The sequence below is a fragment of the Anopheles stephensi genome, chromosome 2 (assembly GCF_013141755.1).
Source record: "Anopheles stephensi strain Indian chromosome 2, UCI_ANSTEP_V1.0, whole genome shotgun sequence".
NCBI lineage: Eukaryota > Metazoa > Arthropoda > Insecta > Diptera > Culicidae > Anopheles > Anopheles stephensi.
In genome coordinates, this window is record NC_050202.1 from 75,088,831 (window position 1) to 75,108,854 (window position 20,024).

At 41.5% G+C, this 20,024-nt stretch overlaps 1 protein-coding gene across 7 annotated transcripts in view; it reads left to right on the top strand.

Annotated features, from left to right (window-relative positions):
* Positions 1–20,024, top strand: part of LOC118507636 (TLD domain-containing protein 2) — a 104,428-nt gene that overhangs the window by 2,732 nt on the left and 81,672 nt on the right. Inside the window, exons 1-2 of one of the 7 annotated variants that reach the window (XM_036046395.1) lie at positions 14,744–15,166; positions 15,898–16,051. The exons of 3 other annotated variants lie outside the window; for them this stretch is intronic. In XM_036046395.1, the coding sequence (XP_035902288.1) occupies positions 15,010–15,166; positions 15,898–16,051 (311 nt within the window). In that variant the 5' untranslated portion in view covers positions 14,744–15,009. Of the gene's footprint in view, positions 1–14,743; positions 15,167–15,897; positions 16,052–20,024 lie in introns of those variants that run through there. 3 more of the 7 variants (XM_036046375.1, XM_036046394.1, XM_036046377.1) reach the window with 3 other exon arrangements.

The window sequence follows — 20,024 nt, forward strand, 5'->3', positions numbered from 1 at the left end:
TATTCCTTTAACAAACATTAAAGCTAAAAGAATTGGTTGCAAATTTTCGAAATAAATCGTTATTACTTGTTTTTTTGCCTTATTGTACACTTTTGGAGCCTATTTTCTGTATCTCTCTTACCGTCTTATCAACCAGACTTATGTAACTAAAAGGAATGCTTACATTTAAAAATGCTCATTTGTACCTATCAACGAGGATTTCTATATAAAATATTTAAAACCCAGACGCGAACAGGATGATTTGTGCTGCTCCGGGAACGTAGTTTTGCTGCTTCTCCTTTGGGAATGTTGACAGCTGACGGCAAACGCTTACCTCATTTGCTATCGCTAGCCTACATGGCTCTATTCTCCTAGCCTCAGTAGAGCCTTAGGGATGTGTAACACACTAGTGGTGGATGTCACTAACACACTCAAAGGAGTCAAGTCCTGTCCGTTTGCTGTGTTCGTGACATCGCCGAATGTCTTCAGAGCGAGAGCGTGTTCTCTCTTATGTTGTGGCATGTTTTCATCTCCAGTGCATTTTTTTGTTTGGTTTGGTATAGGTTAGCCTTCCTTTGATAGCTCCTATCTCTGTAAGGAAATGTCCAACTGGTTGGGTGCTCTCATTCTTGCTCTCTGCATTTCTGAACCATTCTCCCGCAATCGAACGAAATTCCAAGGACACCGATAAGGACTTACGCACGATGCCATCGATCGAACAAATGTCCTCGTAAAGCAAAGTTGGAATTAAGTTACTGTTATTGATGAGTCCTCTGTCCTCGCTTGCCTAGTCTCCATTTCCTTGTGCCTAATGTAAGCCATTTCCTAACGCCTTCCTACAACCTAGGCCTAAGTTGTACGAATTCTGTGTGGATATTTGCTTTCTCTTCTTCCTTCCGGAAAAACAGCAAGCACAGTGCTCTGGTGAGCGACAGCTAGCGTTAAGCTTATCTGTTACGAAACAGATGCGAACGCAAGCGGTAGAGTAAACTAACAGATCGCATAACAAAACAAAATAAAAGTTCAAGCATAAACAACAGCGGCACACGCACACACGCACGTTGCGTTTACCCGAGGTGTATGATGCGAAGTATCCCTTCTGTTCTGCTAGTTCGTCCTTGTTTCGCGCGATGTTACCAACACCTTCACAAGGGTCGGAATCCTACGTGTGTGTGGTGTGCTTACGTTTCTGATTACAGCCTGAACGTTCGACGCGTTTGACATGTATTGTAGCTTGCTTTTTTTATTGCTCCCTTTTTGTCGCCCATGTTGGCCTCGACCATCCCGGAAGGGATACGATTCGATTCGCTCTTGGTTACTTTTGCTCCTGATTCCACCAGGCCACAACGGTTGCCGTGTTGCGCTGGATTACGTAACCGCTCGATGGTCCACTGTCGGTGGCTGGAAGAAGTTGGGTTTTTGCGTGGTTGCAAACAATTTTCAGGCGAAAAGATTTATGTACTATTGTCGCATAGGATTGGCAATTACGTTTTACACGATTTTCAATAACTTAAAAAAAAAATAAAATCGATAAAAATCTAATTTACAAATTAGTTGCAGTAAAATGCAGACATTTTTGCGTGTATTGAACTTCAATATTAATTTTCATAATCAATATCGACATATGGTTTGGTTTTTATCCTTGAATTCACGAAGACCAATGTTATTCAGTTTTGGTTTGATATGTAAGAAAATATTTCTTTAACGCTGTATACAGATTAAAAAGAAAAACAAAAAATCCATATATGGTTGTCGAATTCTAAAGGACACTCCAACGAACAAAGTACCTGGCGCCTCCATTGATGGCAAGCTACTTCGGGATTTTAATAATTACGTTTGCCCCGATGCCCGGATTGAAAATGTAAAATATAGAACCCGTGTTTTATTGATGTATATTTGATGTGGTTAACGTCACTGTTTAGCAAAATCCGGGCAGATTTTACACCCCCACTACAACGGGTGTGGATTTGAGTTGTGCAATGTTCCGAACCAAAGCTGGGACGCCATTTGCTTCGCTCAAACGAAAACGAAAGGGGAAAAGCATAACGGGACGGCGTGTGTTTGCGCCAACCGTTTCCTGCTGTCGACAGCTTGCAGTATGGTACGGCTACCTTTTTCGCTCGTAAAACCCGGTTACGGTCTGAAGTGAGGTGCTATCTCAGTGTGGACGATTTTCATCAAATTTTAATGAGTTTTTACTACACCACTACGGGAAAACAGCTTGTGCCGTTGACCTTTTTCGGGGGTTTTAAATTCTAAATAGGAGGGGGAAGAGGGCGCAACAAAAAAAAATGCAACACCCATAAAACCTCAACCTAAACCCTTGGCCAAGGGTTGTCTTATCGCACGAAAGCCGGGTTTCAGTGTGGCAGGTGATAAAGCTAAAGGACCAAGGAGCACAGACTCCTTCAATAAACGAAATATATAACAGTGAGTGAGAAACGGAGGCGTTTTAGAGAGCGTTTAGGATTTTTAACCTTTGTGCTCGTATATTCGTCTCGGGTTTGTTGAAAGGTAAAGCTGGGAATGCGGTGAAACATTACATAGGAAAATTGTCGCAGTTTGTTGGATTAATTAGGGAACATAATTATTATATAAATCTTTATAAACACCCCCAACCTAACTTTTCCACAAGAGCCGCTGGCTCTTAGATTACCGAAGATTAACATGGCATTGTCTCAGCAACTCTAATGTCTGTAATATCTTAGGTGCCTTAAAGGCGACCAAACATTAAAAATAATGAAATGCTTAAACCGACCATTAAATGCGAAAATTGTTGTTTGAAATATTTAAAATGCTGTTTAGTCAGCTGCTACACCTTCAGTATAAATCGTCTTGATTACACGTTCTCAAAAATTCCCCTTTTATACCGTCCGCATACGGATTGATGGCGGTTGCAAGATCATTCAACAAGCCTGGAACAATATCGTCAATAGAGATGTCATGCACGGTACACATGATGTCGAGATTCGGCCAGTTCCTTCTGTTTGTTCTGTCCATTATCAACCTCAAATTCTATTGAAGGTTGTGCGAAGTTAGACTCTTGTTTGTTGATGTTTGTTTACCAAAACGGCCAGGCAAAAGGTGTGAACTCAATAGTCAAGAGACATACAGAAAGACTTGTCGATTATTGGTAAACTTATGCATATATTGATGAAGAGAGTCTATTTTATTTTTAACATTAATTAATTAATGCTACTCCAAGCTAGCATTAAGTAATATAGCTATAACACAATATTTCACATAATTTACTACAGCAAAATGAAGTTTATCATAATTTATCACCCTCGTAGCTGACCCGGCAAAGAATTCAGATTATTTTTCTTTGCTCAACACTTCGATTTACGGCTCAATAGTGATGCTGCGTAGCATGAACGAGACCTCATACTGCTCAACATTGTAATGCATCACAGCTGGGCGTAGGTTTATCTCGTCACTCGTGGATAACAGCTTTGAGGACGAAGCTCGAAATGGTTTAACCGATCCCATAATGGGTATGGTTATGGTAACGATAATGGGATATCCTGGGCAGCTTTGCGCATTTATTGTTCGTGTGTTTTTATGCGTTCGTTTGGTGTGCGTCCAACAGTGAATGTTTCATTCTATCTGAGGCATTCATAACACAGTTTTTCGCTGTTCTGGACTTCGTTAGGTATGAAAAGCTTTAAAACTATAAACAGATACTAAAGAGATACCAATTTTTGGGGTGTGCTCGTCTTCATTGCTTGTTGAAACATTTATATTACCAATGAAGAGTTAAATAATTTTTAATGCAATGATAGTATAATACGTATAATACGTTGGTGTCCACACGGGATCTCCAAAAACTCCAAACTAAATTATTTAGTTCTATCACATCGATTGTCGAGATTCAATTCCGGTGTCTTACGAATTGTCTACTTTTAGGCGCAAACAAAGCTGATGCTGTTGCTCAATACATTCTCTCCGAGCCCGAAATCTGATTAAATGTTTCGAAAAACTTGTTTGCATCAGGGCAAAGAATGAGATGGATAAAGCTACCTACACTAAGGTACAGCAATCGTTTAGCCTAACACACATACATGCCTTCACCGTTAGCAAAAGGTAGTTTTCCCACCAGCGAAAATAAGTATTATCGGAACTATGGCGTGCGGAACGTGCGGACTATCACAGTGACCTAGTTCTGATCTTGAGGTTTTCCCGTGCCCATTAGGACGTGTATGGCCGCAGTTGTGCGGTTGTTGTCGCCCGTGTACCGGAGGTCGTGATGCTGGTACACCGTGATGCTTAGGTAAAGCATGTTGCCGCTGAAATGTATACCGTCACAAATTTTCCTCTCCACTGAGGCGTACTAAGGATGCACGAAACATCCTGTGGCTCCATTTGGTGGTGAGCATCTTCCGAGTGTTGTTGATCGAGAGGGGAGCAAACATTTTTTTCCCTTTTTTTCTTCCGGCTCTGAAGTCCACCATAGGTCGGGAAATTGTTCTCCTTTCGGGAAACTTCGGTCCCGTCGGTTCTTTACCCGTACGTGAGATAATTTTCTGCTCTTTGCAAAAGGACTTTGAGAAAAGTGGCTTTTTCGTTTCCTATCGGTGCGCCAGCCCAACTGCTAACCATTAGACCAAACCCGCAACTCACGTTGTTGTTGAAACCAAGGGAAAAAAGGAACGATACACAAGCTTCCGTTTTTTTTTTGTTATTTTCCAAAAAAAAAAAAACTAAACTGAAGGACAGTCTTCTCACCCGATGGGATGCTTTAATCCTTCGAGTTTTGCGGCTTGTTCGTCCTTGCCATTCACAGCTCGGTAGATGGATCCAGAAACATGTTTTTGTATGTGCCTGCGCGTTTCATAACCTTCTTCGAGCGAGCAGAAGAGTTCTGGAAGAGGTAGAAATCAGCAAAAGAAAAGAACCGTTCTAAAATTTTGCTACCCCGATTTCGATAGGGTAAAAAATGAAGTTACAAACGAAAAGCCTGCTCGCTTTGTAGGATCCATGTGGGGCTTTTATGAGAAAGGGGAAATAGGCATCAACAACTCAAGCAGGTCGCTTAAAATCGAAGGACATGCTCGAACCCTCCCGCTAACAATATACAGTCATTCACGCAGTATTACGAAACAGAAATGTCTTCCCTTTTTCCGGTTTGGAACACAATTTCTAGCGTAAATAATGCTTATATTATACAAATAAAATATGTTTCTTCCCGTTCACTTTGGCCCTAAGCTTTCAAGCTTTCATGGTTTCACTCCATCCCAAAGTCATGTGACACAAATGAGGCCAAACAAGAATGTCTTTCATTTCAGTGGTTATCCTACTTCCTCATGTGTGTGTGGCTCATTTTTTTCACGAAGCTTCCTGAATATGTTATGCGGTGACACAATTGCTGCGGCATGGAAATGATTGTTTTATCGATTGAATGACAAACAACTACTTAGGGCCGGCCACCCTGCGCTTAGCGCTGTCATTCATCAATGCTGCCTGTACCGACCTTCGTAAGGTGTCTTTTGAGGAGTGTCTGATGTCTTCCATTACCTATTTTTTTTTGGGTCGTCAGGGTGCTAGATACTGTAGCAAGTGGTATGTTTTCAAAATCAATATCGCTTAAAGGACTGTAGTAAAATCGAATCACGAAAACTTAAAAGTTCCACTCGACGCAATCTAATATTAACGAGAACACTCATGCCTCCGGTCTCACTAATGTGCCAGGCACGTGCGAGCCATCACCCTCCCCAGGGGGGCCCCCGCCTGGGTTGGAAAAATGTTTTCCGATGATTGGACACTCCCGCGCAAAGCACATTCCCAAGTGGTCGATTCTCGTTTATCGCTAATTGCGTCACTTAATGACATTCGGTGCTGCTTACTGCAACAGTCTCGAACAATGGTTGGCCCCTTGCCTTGGACCGACGTTCGTCCTTCGAGTGTGCGTGTGTGTGTGTGTACAAGAGAAGTACGCTTTCCCGATATTTGGATCCGTCCACACAACGAATTACGTGAGCCATTTAGCTCTGCAAGCTCGCTGGCTGCAGCTGAAAATAATTGTATCCCGTTTCTCACCCACACGAACCTGATAGGATTTAGGTTGCGCCGTGCTTCATCGTGGGGGGGAGTGGAATTTTAGTTCTCTTTTTCTGTCCTGCTTTCTTCCAAATATCTCATCACACCCTGCTACTTCCTAATCACGTACGGCGCACGTAGTGGTTTTCATTTTGATAGCATCGCGCTTGCTGACTTGCTGATGATCTTAAGATCGATCCTTTCGTTGGCGTATGGGAGGTTTTTTTTTTGGCTACCAAAGAAGAAGTACGCACCACCACGAATACGCTTCATTCATGCATGGGCATTAGCTGGCGTGTGGTTTATGTGGGTTGGAAAAGCACAAAGTTCGTCTTCGGCACAGATTGTACCGGGAGCGACGAGTCATTGCGCGAGATTTACTCCTCGCTTCAAAGGCATTGATAATATCTTCGGAGGAATGAGTGCGATGAGGAGTTGGGTTAGTCTGCTTGGTGGATGGGGCATGTGGTAATGATATCGTCGGGGCTTCTTTTTAACTGCTGCACGATAATCTATACCCGGCAGGGAATGCCGCGACGATGAGTTCTTTTTTGCAGACAAGGATAACTTGGGGGTTGGTTTTTCGTTCTTCCTTACAGCTGAGAAAAGACTGGCACCGTCATCAGTCAACGTTGGTAGATGTGCTGAAGTAGACAAGATTTGGCAAGTGCCTCTTATGAAACCGCGAATTTTGCCTTTATTTCCACGAAAAAGAGCAACCCCCGGCTGATACACCGAGATGTAGCCACTGTGAGAGATTAATGCCATGATTGGCCAAACTTGGTAAAGTTGGTAGATTTATACGTTGTCTTGATTTATAAAATTCAGATGTCAGTTTAACGTTAGTGTCAGCACTAGTTAGCTACAAAAGATAATTTTCCATCTCCAAATGCAAATTCTACACACATCGTACGTCAATTTTTGACCATCAATCGCCCCGAAAAAAAAATACATCAACCATCTCCATCAAACGATAAGTGACGGTGCTCCACGCGTCGATTGCATACATTGCGGCGCAAAAGCTGGAAAACGTCTCGTTTGCCACCGGAGGCGTTCTAGCTCAAACGCGATGTTACGTGTCAAACCATCCTTCACCGGGGGCGGCTGCAAAGCGCCGACAAGCTCTTAAGATGTCGATTCGGTTCCATTCTTTTCCCTGTTTGCAATGAGCACAACCGCCGTCCCACTCGTGCGCGCGATATTGATTGCTTGTTCCCAACATTCCACTTGAATTGCTGTCATCATGTCTTTCGCAAGTGCAATTAATCATGTCAAGATTCGTATGTCATTAATTTTCACTTGTTCTTTCGGCGCGGGCCTTCCTTCCGGTTACGGCATCGGCAGTGTTTCGCCCATGCCGTGTTTTCAACTTTTGTTGACTTGGGCGGACTTGGGTGTGGAACGTGTGTGTGGCAGTAGATCGATATGTGCGTTTTGTCGGTGGTTTCCATCAACCAAAAACATTGTTACATAATTTGCGTGCGAATGTGTGCCATCCGAAAAAGGGACGAACGGGTGTCCCTTAGGAGAGGGATCCATTGTGTACGTGTTTCTTGTAAAGGAATCGTCGAGCTCTGTTGTATGCCGAGAACTGCTGCTATGTACGCTAATGTTCGTCTGAAGCGTTTGCGGGCTTGTGAGAGGTGATGATCGCTGCAGTAACATTTTGCTCCAGCATGTTACCTTCAAAGCTACTTACCCACCGTTATTTGCAGAAACGGCAGAGTCTTCGTCCCTTGCCAGAATCACATGTCTTCTGTTTAATGTCACGAGATGTTTCGTCAATTTGTCGTGCTCGAGATTTTACACGATTCCTAATGTGATTCGATGTTAACTATTAAGCCCTGTATGGAGTGCAGAATTTGCCTCAGAATTTATCGAGAATCATGTTTTAGAACAAAATCCTACCAGTTATGTCGGAAACTTGACCTTTCTTAAACAAGTGAGTCGTCTCAAACGCTTCAAAATTCTATTTTTGTCCAATTGGAATATTGATCCTCCAGCCATAAGCTTCCCTCACTTATTTGTGCCATATTGTCATTATCTTGAAATCTTGGTTAAAAAATATTTAAGTTTACAAGATAAACAGCACCAATCTCCTGCGGCATGTATCACTTAAAGTTATGTTTACCAACTAGTTCCTTCCCCCCGCCCGGGAATGATCCTCTTTGTGGGAAAGATACGCCATCGATTGTGTAGATTCAGGTAATTGAATCTGATAAAACAAACTTATCATCATGGAGCACGTTTGGAAAGATTTTTTTTTTGGAATTCATTTTGCTACCCACCGATAAAACTGCACGTCAACAAGTAGTGGACTCTTACGCGCCACTGACAATCTCAACCAATCTACAAACAACTGGTTTCCCTGAAGATGTGTGATTGTGTTTTGTGCTTGTTCCGGGGACGTTGTAGCCGTCGCTATTACCGTGTAATTGAATTTTATCGCCACCGAACATAATTGCCTGTATATTGTCATCGTTGGTACGCTCGGACTGTGTGTAGACGAAGTGTACGCTGAAAAGCAGAGCACATGCCCCGGTTGTTTTTTCCCTCCTCCAAGGACGAAGAGCCGGCGCACGTCTTTTTGAGGAGTGGTGCTTGAATCTGGCTAATCCTAATTTAATTGAGACTGATGGCATAAAACGTGACCTCAGTCAACCGAATTTTAGCTACGAGCTCCATTGCTTGCTCACTTGGTGGTTTGCCATCGCCAGCAAAAGGTTGTGAGTTTTGCTTGGAGTTCTTCGACTTTCTCCTTTTGCTTGCTTAACTAAGCCCAACTAACGCCTGGAACGTTCACTGGGGATGTCATCAGTATGATAACTAGTGACTTTGGGCTTGATGTTTTTCTCTTTTCAAATAAAATATTAACCCATTGGAAGCCTTTTGCAACCCGAACGATGCAGGCAATGTGGGTTGGAAAAACTCATAAACCGAGAAAAGGATTATGCTCCCGGTTTTTTTTTACTACAAAATGGTGAAAATTACTTTGTTTAGGATAAACCGTTGACCGTGGACGTCAATTCGTTTGCTGCAGTGTTGGTGGTGTAAACTGAACTCTGAAAAAAAATACTTCTACACTTTATGCGCTGCTACCGATGGTGGGCAGATAAGCTGTGAAGCAGGAAACTCTGACGGCGTAAATGCGGCCTTTTTCCAATGAAATTTATGGGATGAAAACGTTGCCGAGGATGAGCTCCCGGAAAGTGAGGTGTACTATTTTTCTTTCGCACCACGGACGAGAAAATTTGTTTTACACAGGACTTGCACGGAAACCCATTCAACCGCAAGCAAACATTAGATAGAGAATGTTGTTCGCCTGCCTGTTCGCAAAACGACAACCAGAGGGTAATGATTTGTGTGTAAAGGGGCTGGTTTGTACGTGACGTTCGCGGATAATGTTCATTTTGTGGTGTTAAAAAAAAGGTGAACGCGCTAGTATAGTAAATAAATTGTGTTAGTCGAAAATCATTTGCTCGCGATTTTATAGTTTTAAAATTCAATCAGTAATCAGTTTTTTTGGTAGACAATTTTTGATATCGAAATGAACTCTACGGACTTAGGTGGACTAAATTTTCCTAAAGCACTTCCTAGAAACCGTCTAGGTCAATGTCATACTCAGCACACAATATCCAACGAACGAGCCAACCAGAACAGATTACGAACGGGATGTTGGATGTGCAAAAAGGGGCGATTCTTCTTTTATCGTCCTTGACCCGTGAAATCTAACAAGTACGCTTTCGAGATTGTTTCGGCAATGTTACACACTCAACAGTTGCCCATAATTGGACGACAGCCAGCAGACTGTTGGGATGTGCTTTGTGCCGTAAAGCTTGAGCCGAATGAGAAATGGCAATCAATGGCGCAACGCAAACACAACTCTCGTGATTGGAAGTAGGTTAATTTTCTAGCGAGCCTTCAATATGACAGCCAACAAATTTCCATCCAATGTTTAACAATTTGAGCTTAGTCATGTACAGAAACATGGAATCCGCGCAAACATGGCAGCTACTATTATCAAGAGGAGTGGATGAGAGCATTTAATTTGGTTGGTTTCATTCAATATGTTCATTCAATTCCCAGCACCAAATTTATCACAATCAAAAGAGAAAAAATTAGGATGAAAAAACGGATTTAATGTGTTTATTGTAGTGAATGCTTCAGGCTTCAATAAACACCCTCTTGGTGCAGTTGCTGTTTTCTCGTCTATATCCTTCATTCGGTGCTTATAATGATAGAAAAAAATATTTTCCTGTTGAAAATTTCCGGTTTGAAAATTGATTTGCTGTTCGATCGGTTGGTAAAGAATTTTTCTACATCCAGTGCTGGGGGTTGAATGTGAAGTTCGTTGGCACTATATTATAACAATGAGAAGTATCGATCTGCAATTTCTGGCTTACTTGAACTAGTTCGTCCATAGCTGGATAGTCAGTCCAGTTACTGCAATTATTTTATTTCGACTTTTTCGTTGGTTTACAGTTGAAGCTCCACAACTCAACTCCATGCTCGACCTACTTATTGAGGAGCACAATCACATACAAATGGATTACCCAGTGTGATTGTTTTCATTTCCCATTGCATTGATACTTGTGCTATTATTGGTGTGTGTGTGTGTGTGTGCTGAGATTTGTAAGGAAGCATTCAGAGAAATATCCTTCAACTGTCAACTGCGATCAATGCTACGCCACATTCTTCGCCGTTCTATATATACGACTATTTTTGTCAGTATCACATTGCACGACATTCACTTTATATAGCACCGGATATCATCGCTGTCATGTTGTTTCGATGTTGAAAGCGCTCCAGATGGATCTGCTAGCACAGAGCTTCCGTTCCTTGCGGGGATGACTTTTGAATTTCTGACTCATTTTTTTCGAGTAGTAAATTTGATATAATTCTCATTTTCCTTAAGACGGCTACTACTTTAGTTTAAAAAAAATTACTTCCTTATATAAAAATGTAAACCAATAATTAATTTTGCTCTTTTATTTCTCGTTTCAGGTGAGTGTAATTCAACATGGCCAGGATCGTTGAGCTGGTGGTTATTTTAATTGTAGTTGTACTATCCATGCGCTATGCATTGTGTTTGTGTGAGTGTATTTTTTATATGTCCTGTTTGTGATGTTTTTTATTGCTCTTGTTATATTTTTTATTAAAAAAACAAAAAAAAAAACAGTTGAGTCGCAATGAGTGCCGTAATAATTATGTACGCTGTTCATACGCTTCATTTGCGATGTTAATGGTGTCGAAATAATTTGTAATGGAGGTTTGAGCCTTATAGCTGCGTCCGTAACATATGTACTATAGGAACAAAATATTAAGCGGCTTTGAACAAGGATGGATAGACAGACCTTTGGGCCTTTAGGCTATGGCAGAGATTTATGTTTATAATTAAAATGGCAGAAAGCCACACAAGAGAGCTTTACATTGCTACTTTGCTGGAGCTCGTAATTCGCGACGATTTACATCTCATTTGACCCAACATAATTGTTTAATGTTTAATATGTTTGCCAGTTTTTCTTAATAATCAAAAATATCCTAGTTATGAAACACATTCAAAGAATAAAAATGTTCCAATAGTTATGTTGCGGGCCGCACTAGAATTATAGAAAGCATTGTTCTCAAAGCCTATGTTAATAGAAAAGGTTGCATGTTTGTTGTTTTTCATAAATTAAGACATTTCCAACTACTTCAATACGTTGTCCTACAAGTTCTTGGACGTCTACTAGTTAATCTCCACACGCCTATTATTCTCTTTATTACGTCTTTAAATCTACGGCTCTTTACATCAGGACTCTGCAATAGATATATTTTTGGAAAACAACACCACTTGTTTCTTCTCTGTAAGCGTTCGTATTGTAGTGATCTTCAACCACTTTCAGCTTACTTTTTAGAGCTAGGTTCATGATTTCAAATACACAAAGGTTTCCTTCCTCTTCTTGCACTGATAAAAAGAACTGACCACATTACACAGCACGAAATCTGCGAACTGTTCGCGTAGAATGATGTTGCACATGTACGTTGGCAACCGATACCGATTGCGCCATCCTTCGGACTGGTTGCCTGGCATTTACTTCTACAATTACGTCTTGTGCTTATGAGTGATTTTATCTACACAGTTTGATGTTACACTTTCTACTCAACTTTTCAACACACACAGGTGTAAATATGTTTCTTTTCTCACCTTCCGGTTGATTTTTCTACTCTCAGTGTGGGTTTGATTCTTTCCTTTCTCGCTCGCTGTTTATTGGCACGATTTTATGAACCGTTTGTTTTTCTTTCCTTTCCTTGAGTGATTGTTACAGTTTTGGCCTATCGTTAATTTTGCTCCCGTTTCGAATGATTGTGTGTGTTTGTTTATATTTATTATTTAACACAAATTGCATAAAACTTATCTTTTGGTTTGTACTGGTTATGCAAAACTAAAATTCAACGTTTTTGTTTACAAATTTCGTAGATATACTTATCTACAGCCATCGTATTACCGCAACGACGGTAATATCACAAATCCGTCATCTAATAATTTTTTATTTTCTTCTCTTTGTCTTTTGGTTTCCGTTTTCTTCTCTTCCGATTTTTTTGGATTCTCCTTTCTTTCAGGATCAAACAATTGGCTACCGATTAAGTTTGTGCTTTCGAACTGACAGAAACAAAAACAAAATCCAAATCCAAAAACTCATCGTTTGCTTATGTTCTCTTCCGGCAACGCGTTCTTTTATTTCACTCTAATCTTACCGTAAACTGTGGTATCACTTTTGCAACGTGTTGTAAGTGCATTACTCTTCTTGCGCGATTATTGTTTTCTATCGACGCACCCCAAGCATCTGGTGAAGTCGCATGGATGTGTTGTTGGAATACTGTCGATTGTCGGACTGCAAAATAAAGCTGGCCGTTTCCTTCCCAGCATCACTACTTACAAACACACAAACCACGCCAAAACACACCCAAGTTCATATTCTTCTCTTTTTACTTTCTGTACCATACACACCATACTATGCGAACCATTTACATACAATGGGTTAACGGTCTTTTTTTGTTGTTCCTGTCCTTCATCTTTACCAAAGTGCAATGAGTACAGTGTGTGCGTAGGTGAATGAGAAGCGCGTAGCGATTTGCTTCAGCAGCGAAAACTTCCGTGAAACGTTATCGAACGTTATAGCCGGCACCAGGCGCCTCCATCGATTCACTGCAGATTCTTCCCACAAATGTATGTGTTTCATTCTATCACTTCTTCTAAACATCACGCACTTTGAACTCATGCTCAGCTATTTTCTTCTTCATGTTTTGCGTTCGTCTTTTCACCCGTTCTTTCTTCTCGCTCAATTCGTTTCGCGTTTCGTTACACACTCTGCTTTGTGTGTCTGTCTGTTTGTCAGTATTACGATCTCTCTCTCTTCTACTTCTACTACGCTCTTGCGCATATCATCTTCTTTATCGTAACTATTCTTCAACGCTATAAAGGTTCATTTCCATTACACATCACCTGGCTTTGCAGCGTCTTCTTGTGTTTGTGCTGTGTTGTGTTGTGCGTTCGCGGAACCGTGTTGCTACCACCCTGTGTTGTGTTGCTTTTCCGGACAGATAAACTTTGTGCTAACGTAGTGGTGTTTTAATTTATTGATTTTAATCGAAATCAGAGTTGTTTCCCTTGCTTTCTTAAGAGTGCAACAGTTTGCAATTGGATCGTTGTTCATCTGAGCGTCGTTGAACATTTAAAACATTCAGGTCCCCGCACAGTCTTTTGGTAGGGTTTAAGAAGATTTAGGTTTATATTTTTATCAAAAATTACTCAATATTTTCCTTCTGTTATCCATAACGAGGTGCCTCTATTGATAGCAACTGTATTTCTCTCGTTGCGTATGTTCTACGTCGAAGGGTGCCGAAAACGCAATTCAACTGCCCATATTTTGAAAACCGCCTAAAAGTATGCAATGTGCATTACGTAGACTTTCACTGTAAAGCTCGTGTATGGTCACTTGATCATAAAGTTTTAGCGATGCAATAAACGGTAATAAACGCGATCGAAATAATTTTTTTTTTTTATTCATAAAGAACGGCCTGGCCGTATTGCTGCGATCGAAATAATATAATCGTAACAATTATCCCGTTTCATATTGCTTTCGCTATTGCTCAAATCATACTGTTGAGAGTTTAGCCTTAATGCAATACGCATGGATGTATGGTTATTGGAAAACTTCCTTCTGAACTGATACCGACGTAAACATGTGGCTCATTTTTCTTTGCCATTGATCCATAAGAAATTGTATTGATATGTGTAGGGCATTATTGTCAAAGTTGGGCAATGAATTTGCTTTGATTGCTGCGTAAACATCGCATTTCGAAACGCGTCAAACAAAGTTTACCAAAGAGACTTTTTTTCACCGGTAGCATTAGTATGTGTCGTGACAAATAAATGTGCTGGTAATGTGAAAGTAGCGAAGACAAAACAAATATAATTCAATCTCGATTCTTGCAAAGTGTAACGAAAATGAAGAAATGAAAAAGACAGCATTTGACAGTGATTGTAGAAGTAATTATCGAAGTGTGTTTATCCTCGAAACAAATTAGACAGTGTTCGAGAAGGAAGCTTATCTTACTGTACGTTCAATGAGGTAAGCGGTTATCGCGTTTCACAGTTTATAGTATGAAACAATTCATGGACCATCGTTCAAATGCACCTTTCTTATTGTTATTCTGTTCTTTGGATAGGCAACCGTAAGCTAAGAACAAGACTCAGTTTGCATGGATTCTGTGCACGCTTGCCCCGGATGCGTGGTCGTAATCCATTATTAGACTTTCACCCAGTCTCTCGATACCATACCTTCAAAATCAATACCCTGCTTGGCCTGGCTCCGCTCATCATCTCCGACTAGTTTTGCATCATCTTTACGAGCTCCGCTGAGGACCCTGTTGAACTGAGGAGTCTCAGCTAATATTGCAGTACACGCGTTCCGGTTTGCTTTTCACCGTCATCGACCATTCTCCCTAGCTATGACAACGCCATCTCGTGACTGCTCACCGAAGCAGCGCACATTCAGTGCTGCCGGGTCGGGTGGCTTTAGCGCGCATACCTCATCCTCGTCGTCGCTCGCTTCTTCAACAGCTGGCAATGCAAATTCCATCGAATCTTCGCTCTCGTTCGCTAGCGGTACGTTTTGCGCTTGCTACCGTCATTTTGTTGGGTTAATATTTTAAGTTTCTGTCTAGTATTTTAAGGTGCTCGCAGTTGCGTTTTTCTCATACTCATTCAATAATATTATTTCTTTAAGTTTTGATTATCATTTAATATGTTTTTAACCAGTATTATTTTGAATTTGAACATTTTGTAGACACACTTGAGTTTTCTTCTTTTTTTGCCAATTCATTCATAAACATTGAATTGCGATGAATGAATTCATCGTGTCATTAGTATTTGCAATTTTCATTCAAATGGTTTTGTTCTTTTCACCAAGTATTGTAATTACAAAAACTTATTCGTTGTTCGTTGTTACAGCACTCGAGTGTTGAATTCTCTAAATCATGTTGATAAAATTTTGTTCTTGTTCTTGTTCTTTTATGTTTTTTTGTTCTCTACAACATTTCATTGATGCTGCTGCCATCGGGTCATCGCTTCACCTCAATTTAAATGCAATACACTACAAACGCAACGCAAAATTAACCAAAACAACTTACACCAACTACAAACACACTCACCTTTCCACGTTACTGTCGATCGTTTCGTCTGCCGTTTAATGCCCGGCAATACATTCCTTCTGTTTTTGCGATCGTGCCACTCTCTTGCCGTTCGCGACCCAAAAACAAACAAACAAACGCCATACAAATCGTAAATGCATACCGGTGGATATCACCGTTCCAACCGTCATCAACCACCGTCATCAGTCAGCGGTAGTCCGACGAAACTGTCGCTCTTCGGTAGCAATAAAATGTCGACCACGGGCAGCCCACCAACATTACCGACCGGGCCCGGTCCTAGCCGGCAGCGTTCCCTGCGAGATCGACTGCGTGAGGGCATTACCGGAAGTCTCACCTGGCAGTAAGTTTTCCGTTCCGTTGTTCTGCTCTTTATTTTCTGTGCGCTCACTCGGTTGGTTTTGTTTTATATCTTGAACCTACGTAACGTGCCTGTGATAGAAGTTCGGTAGTACAAGTAGATGCTAGAAGTATATCGCAAAAACAGTAGCGAAAACATTTTTCACCTCCGTTCGTTCTTAGCACACGTACGTTTACAGATCACCTAGCTCAGTTTGCTCAGCTTCAGGGTCACGCAGTATCACCGCGATTATAGTCAAACGTAGAGTACATTATTCAGATTCATGTATCTTCATTCAAATCAACATCAGGTAACCCCTTTTTCTAGAGAGTGTGTAAGTTTTTATAAAATTCGTAAGTTTTCGATGTTTAATTATGAAAACATATATTTCCTTGTAAATCAGACACTACAGTTGAAATTGTTTCTTAAATGTTTTTACTCCTCTTACTACAAAATGAGTAATTGTTTTTAAATAGCCGTTACTTTTCTATACTTCACTTTGTGATTTTAATTGTATCCTTGTGTTGTGATGCGTGTTCTTCGTGAGATCTATTAGTGACCTGTAACAATACTCCTAACCAGCGACAAAATGAAACCCGTTCGGCCATTGTGCGTCGCGTGAAACGTGTATCGGTTGGACCGGTTTATCGGATCGAATGCTCTCTATCTCTCTCTATCTCTATCGCAACCGATTGATTTGGGTGTGTATATGCAAGTGTGGGCGCCCCGTTTATTGACAGTTTTGATACGCATCTCGCTCTAACAAAACTTTACGGCGAATGGTAGAATGATTATAAAATACTGGATCGAACGAGAATCTTGACACTCATTAACGCCATCGCGCCATCGATTCTAGATATTAAATGCCGCCTTATAAATGGTCAACATGCTCGTGCGGGTGCGTGTGCCCTGCAGGCACCCCCCAGAAAGGAGGCCATTTCCGCAACCGGAAACCTGTCTCTAGCGTGATCTTCTAGGTCCGTAAAGTTGTGCTCACGCGTTCGAACGATCGTCGTCGTAAACCACGATCGTCGTCGGTGTTGTCACGATTCGAACCGCCGGACAGGCACGCTGATTGATGTTAGTAGTGAGTTTGGTATTTGTGGTTTGGTGTAAAATTGTTGAAATGTTTTTGTTTCTTCTTTGATTGTTTTTTTAAACAAATCACGAAAAAGGTAAAGCAATCGAAAAAAAAAATCGTTGTTGTTACATCTTCTTTCAGTGTACAAAGCCTATTGTTGTATGTCTAAAAGTGTATGCAGAATTTGCCTAAGCCTTCGCTTTACTGTTGCTAAATCTTATTGTTTTTTTGTCATAAAACTTAGTAACAATATGTTGTTAGTGAAGTAAGTTGCTTCATTGTTTGCTTAGTAGTTTGCATGAAATTTGACGTATCATCGGATACAAAACTGAAAGATTATATTTAGTTAAATGACAGCGTAAGTATTATTTGTACACATTAGCCTAAAGAGATCATTCTATTTCAATATGTTTAATTAGATTTAAACTTATATGACACCTTTTCAGCATTAATTGGAAGTGTTACTCTTCAATAGATGATTTGCACGCAAAGTTATAAATTAATCCGCTGTTCAATTCATGTCTCATTAAAAGCAAGAGTATTTATTGTGTCCTGGCAATCTAAGAAAAACAAACTTTACTTCAATTTCCGTAAATACTCATGATAATGGTTTAAAAAAATTAAATTATAGTAAACAAAAATGGCGCCTTGGCAGTAGTCACCCCGGAGTGTCGCCCTCAAAGTGGTTCCTTCGGGATGGATTGTTTTATTGATAGGCGTGATTGAAATATCATTTTCAATTTATTCAAGCGCTGGGGTGTGTTTCGCCAATTTCACCCAATCAAACCGAGCTCCCTGAAGGCTAGCGAGCGTCGTCACCTCTCCGGATCCGGCCTGTTGTTCGGGGCAGTTCAATCACTCAATTGACTGTGCGTACGCAGAAGAATCACTCTAAACCGGCAGGCAAATATCGCATTCTTGCGCCTCAACTAACGACAGACCGGTGGCCTGTGACTATTGGTGAACGTGACTTGTCACATTGTCGGTGACGTTTGTGAGTTTTGGCCCCCGGGCAGAATTCTATTAACTTTCCAGTTTTGAATGTTTTGGACGGTAAAAAAAAACTTAAAACCCGGAATCGACCAGCCACATCCGGGCGTGCTGCCGTTTTGGCGAAGAACCGTGCGTGTTTGGTTGGCGTGCGTGCAAATACGCTCCATACACGTTCCGATCAGCGATTATGCATATTAAATTAGACGTGTCACGAATTTCGGCTCCAAACGATCTTCTACCTACCCGCAAACGCTCGTTGCGTCCGAATGACGGTGCATATAAATTGTGACCTGATGCTGATACCTGTTTTGGGTAAAATGTTATCTGCATATTAACCTGCAAAATGGATTTTCCTTTCAAAATCGGCCCCCTGACCGTTTGTTTTGACGCAGCAGTAAGCAAATTAATGACCTTTGGTGGGAGGCGTTCTATTTGGTCTAAACGATTGTTGCCAACCGTCAGCGATTCGTTGATAGAAGTGGGTGGACGGTTAGGTTGGGTTAGTGTAAACACACATCACCTCCAGCGGTGGATGTATTCCGGTCAACATCGGTTCGCCTGTGAAATCCGCCTGCTGTCATCTAACCGTGGCTATGTTGACGGGTAACGACCCAAACCCGCCAACGAACGCAATCAGGTTGAAAACAGTTTTGCTACACAATAGCAAAGAAGTCAACGAGTGTTTTGGTTGCATGTCCCCCTTTGTTCGCTTGTCTGTGGCAAGCCTGTCACACGGGAACCAATGCAACTAGCGCGACCCGTCTGTCACCTCCGGCCGCGATGTTTAAAGGCTTGACCTTGCGTTACAAGAGCGGCCCTTTAACTCGGCACGGGTCAGAGTGGCAGGTTTCACGGCAGTGTCTGCAGATGACGGAAGTGATGTTTCGGTTCCGTACCTATCGAGCTGATGCCCTACAAATATACGGTTACGGGTTTTTTTTTTCTGCTAACACAACTATCGATCGTCAAATTCGAATGCCCTTTTTAATATTTTGTTGTTGTTGAGGAACGCACCATCAAAGTTAATAGGATTTAAGGGCTGTAAATAGAGGGTTTTTGGGGTATCGATACTGTGCTGTTGTTGATGTGTGTTCCGTTATTTCCGTTTCCCGCAACGGTTTCGGCAGGTGAAGAACCTTGTGAAGGTGATACCGTTAAATGATCTGCGCTAAGGTCAATAGGTTTCGAACCAATTCCAAACATAAAGATTGAAGTATCCAGGACTTCAAGAGTGGACTTACCAAAAAGGTCTTGGAATTGAATTTTAGCACAATAGCTCCAATTATTCAATGCACCATGTTATCCGAACCAACCAACATTTAATTTCCATATCACCGGCATTCGTTGTATCTTTAGCATGTTTACATTTCCGTTTTATTCTTCAGCCCGCGCAACAGACAGACAAGACAAAGGGCGGGGAGTAAACCCATACTTTATCCATTACTTCGGTGGCAAATCGACAATCAGCGCTGCTTTCGTGAAGCCTAGGATCGGTAACAGCAAAATTTATAGCCCTCGCGGTAAGCGATACCCCGGCAGAACATGAAATTAAAGCTGCATCTTACATGCGATTTACACACGGCTGACCGCTTCCGCTGATGGGATTTCGTGATAACTTACCTTCGGGGGGGCATCAAACTACAATTGCTTTTTGCACCATGCACCGATGCACTGGATTCCCCCCATCCTCCCAACTACCCAAGTGCATCCTCTAGCCAAGCGGGGTGCGTACAAAAAACTGGAGCATAAATGGGCTGACCTTTGGCTTCTTCGGACCTTCTCTTACATTGCTGTTCGCTTTCTTCCTTACGGCTCCCACTGGTTCCAGGAAAACCTGCCCCGTGTTTGCTGCAGCGTGTCTGCATATTCCATCAACGGTGAGAATGATTTAAAGTTCAATGC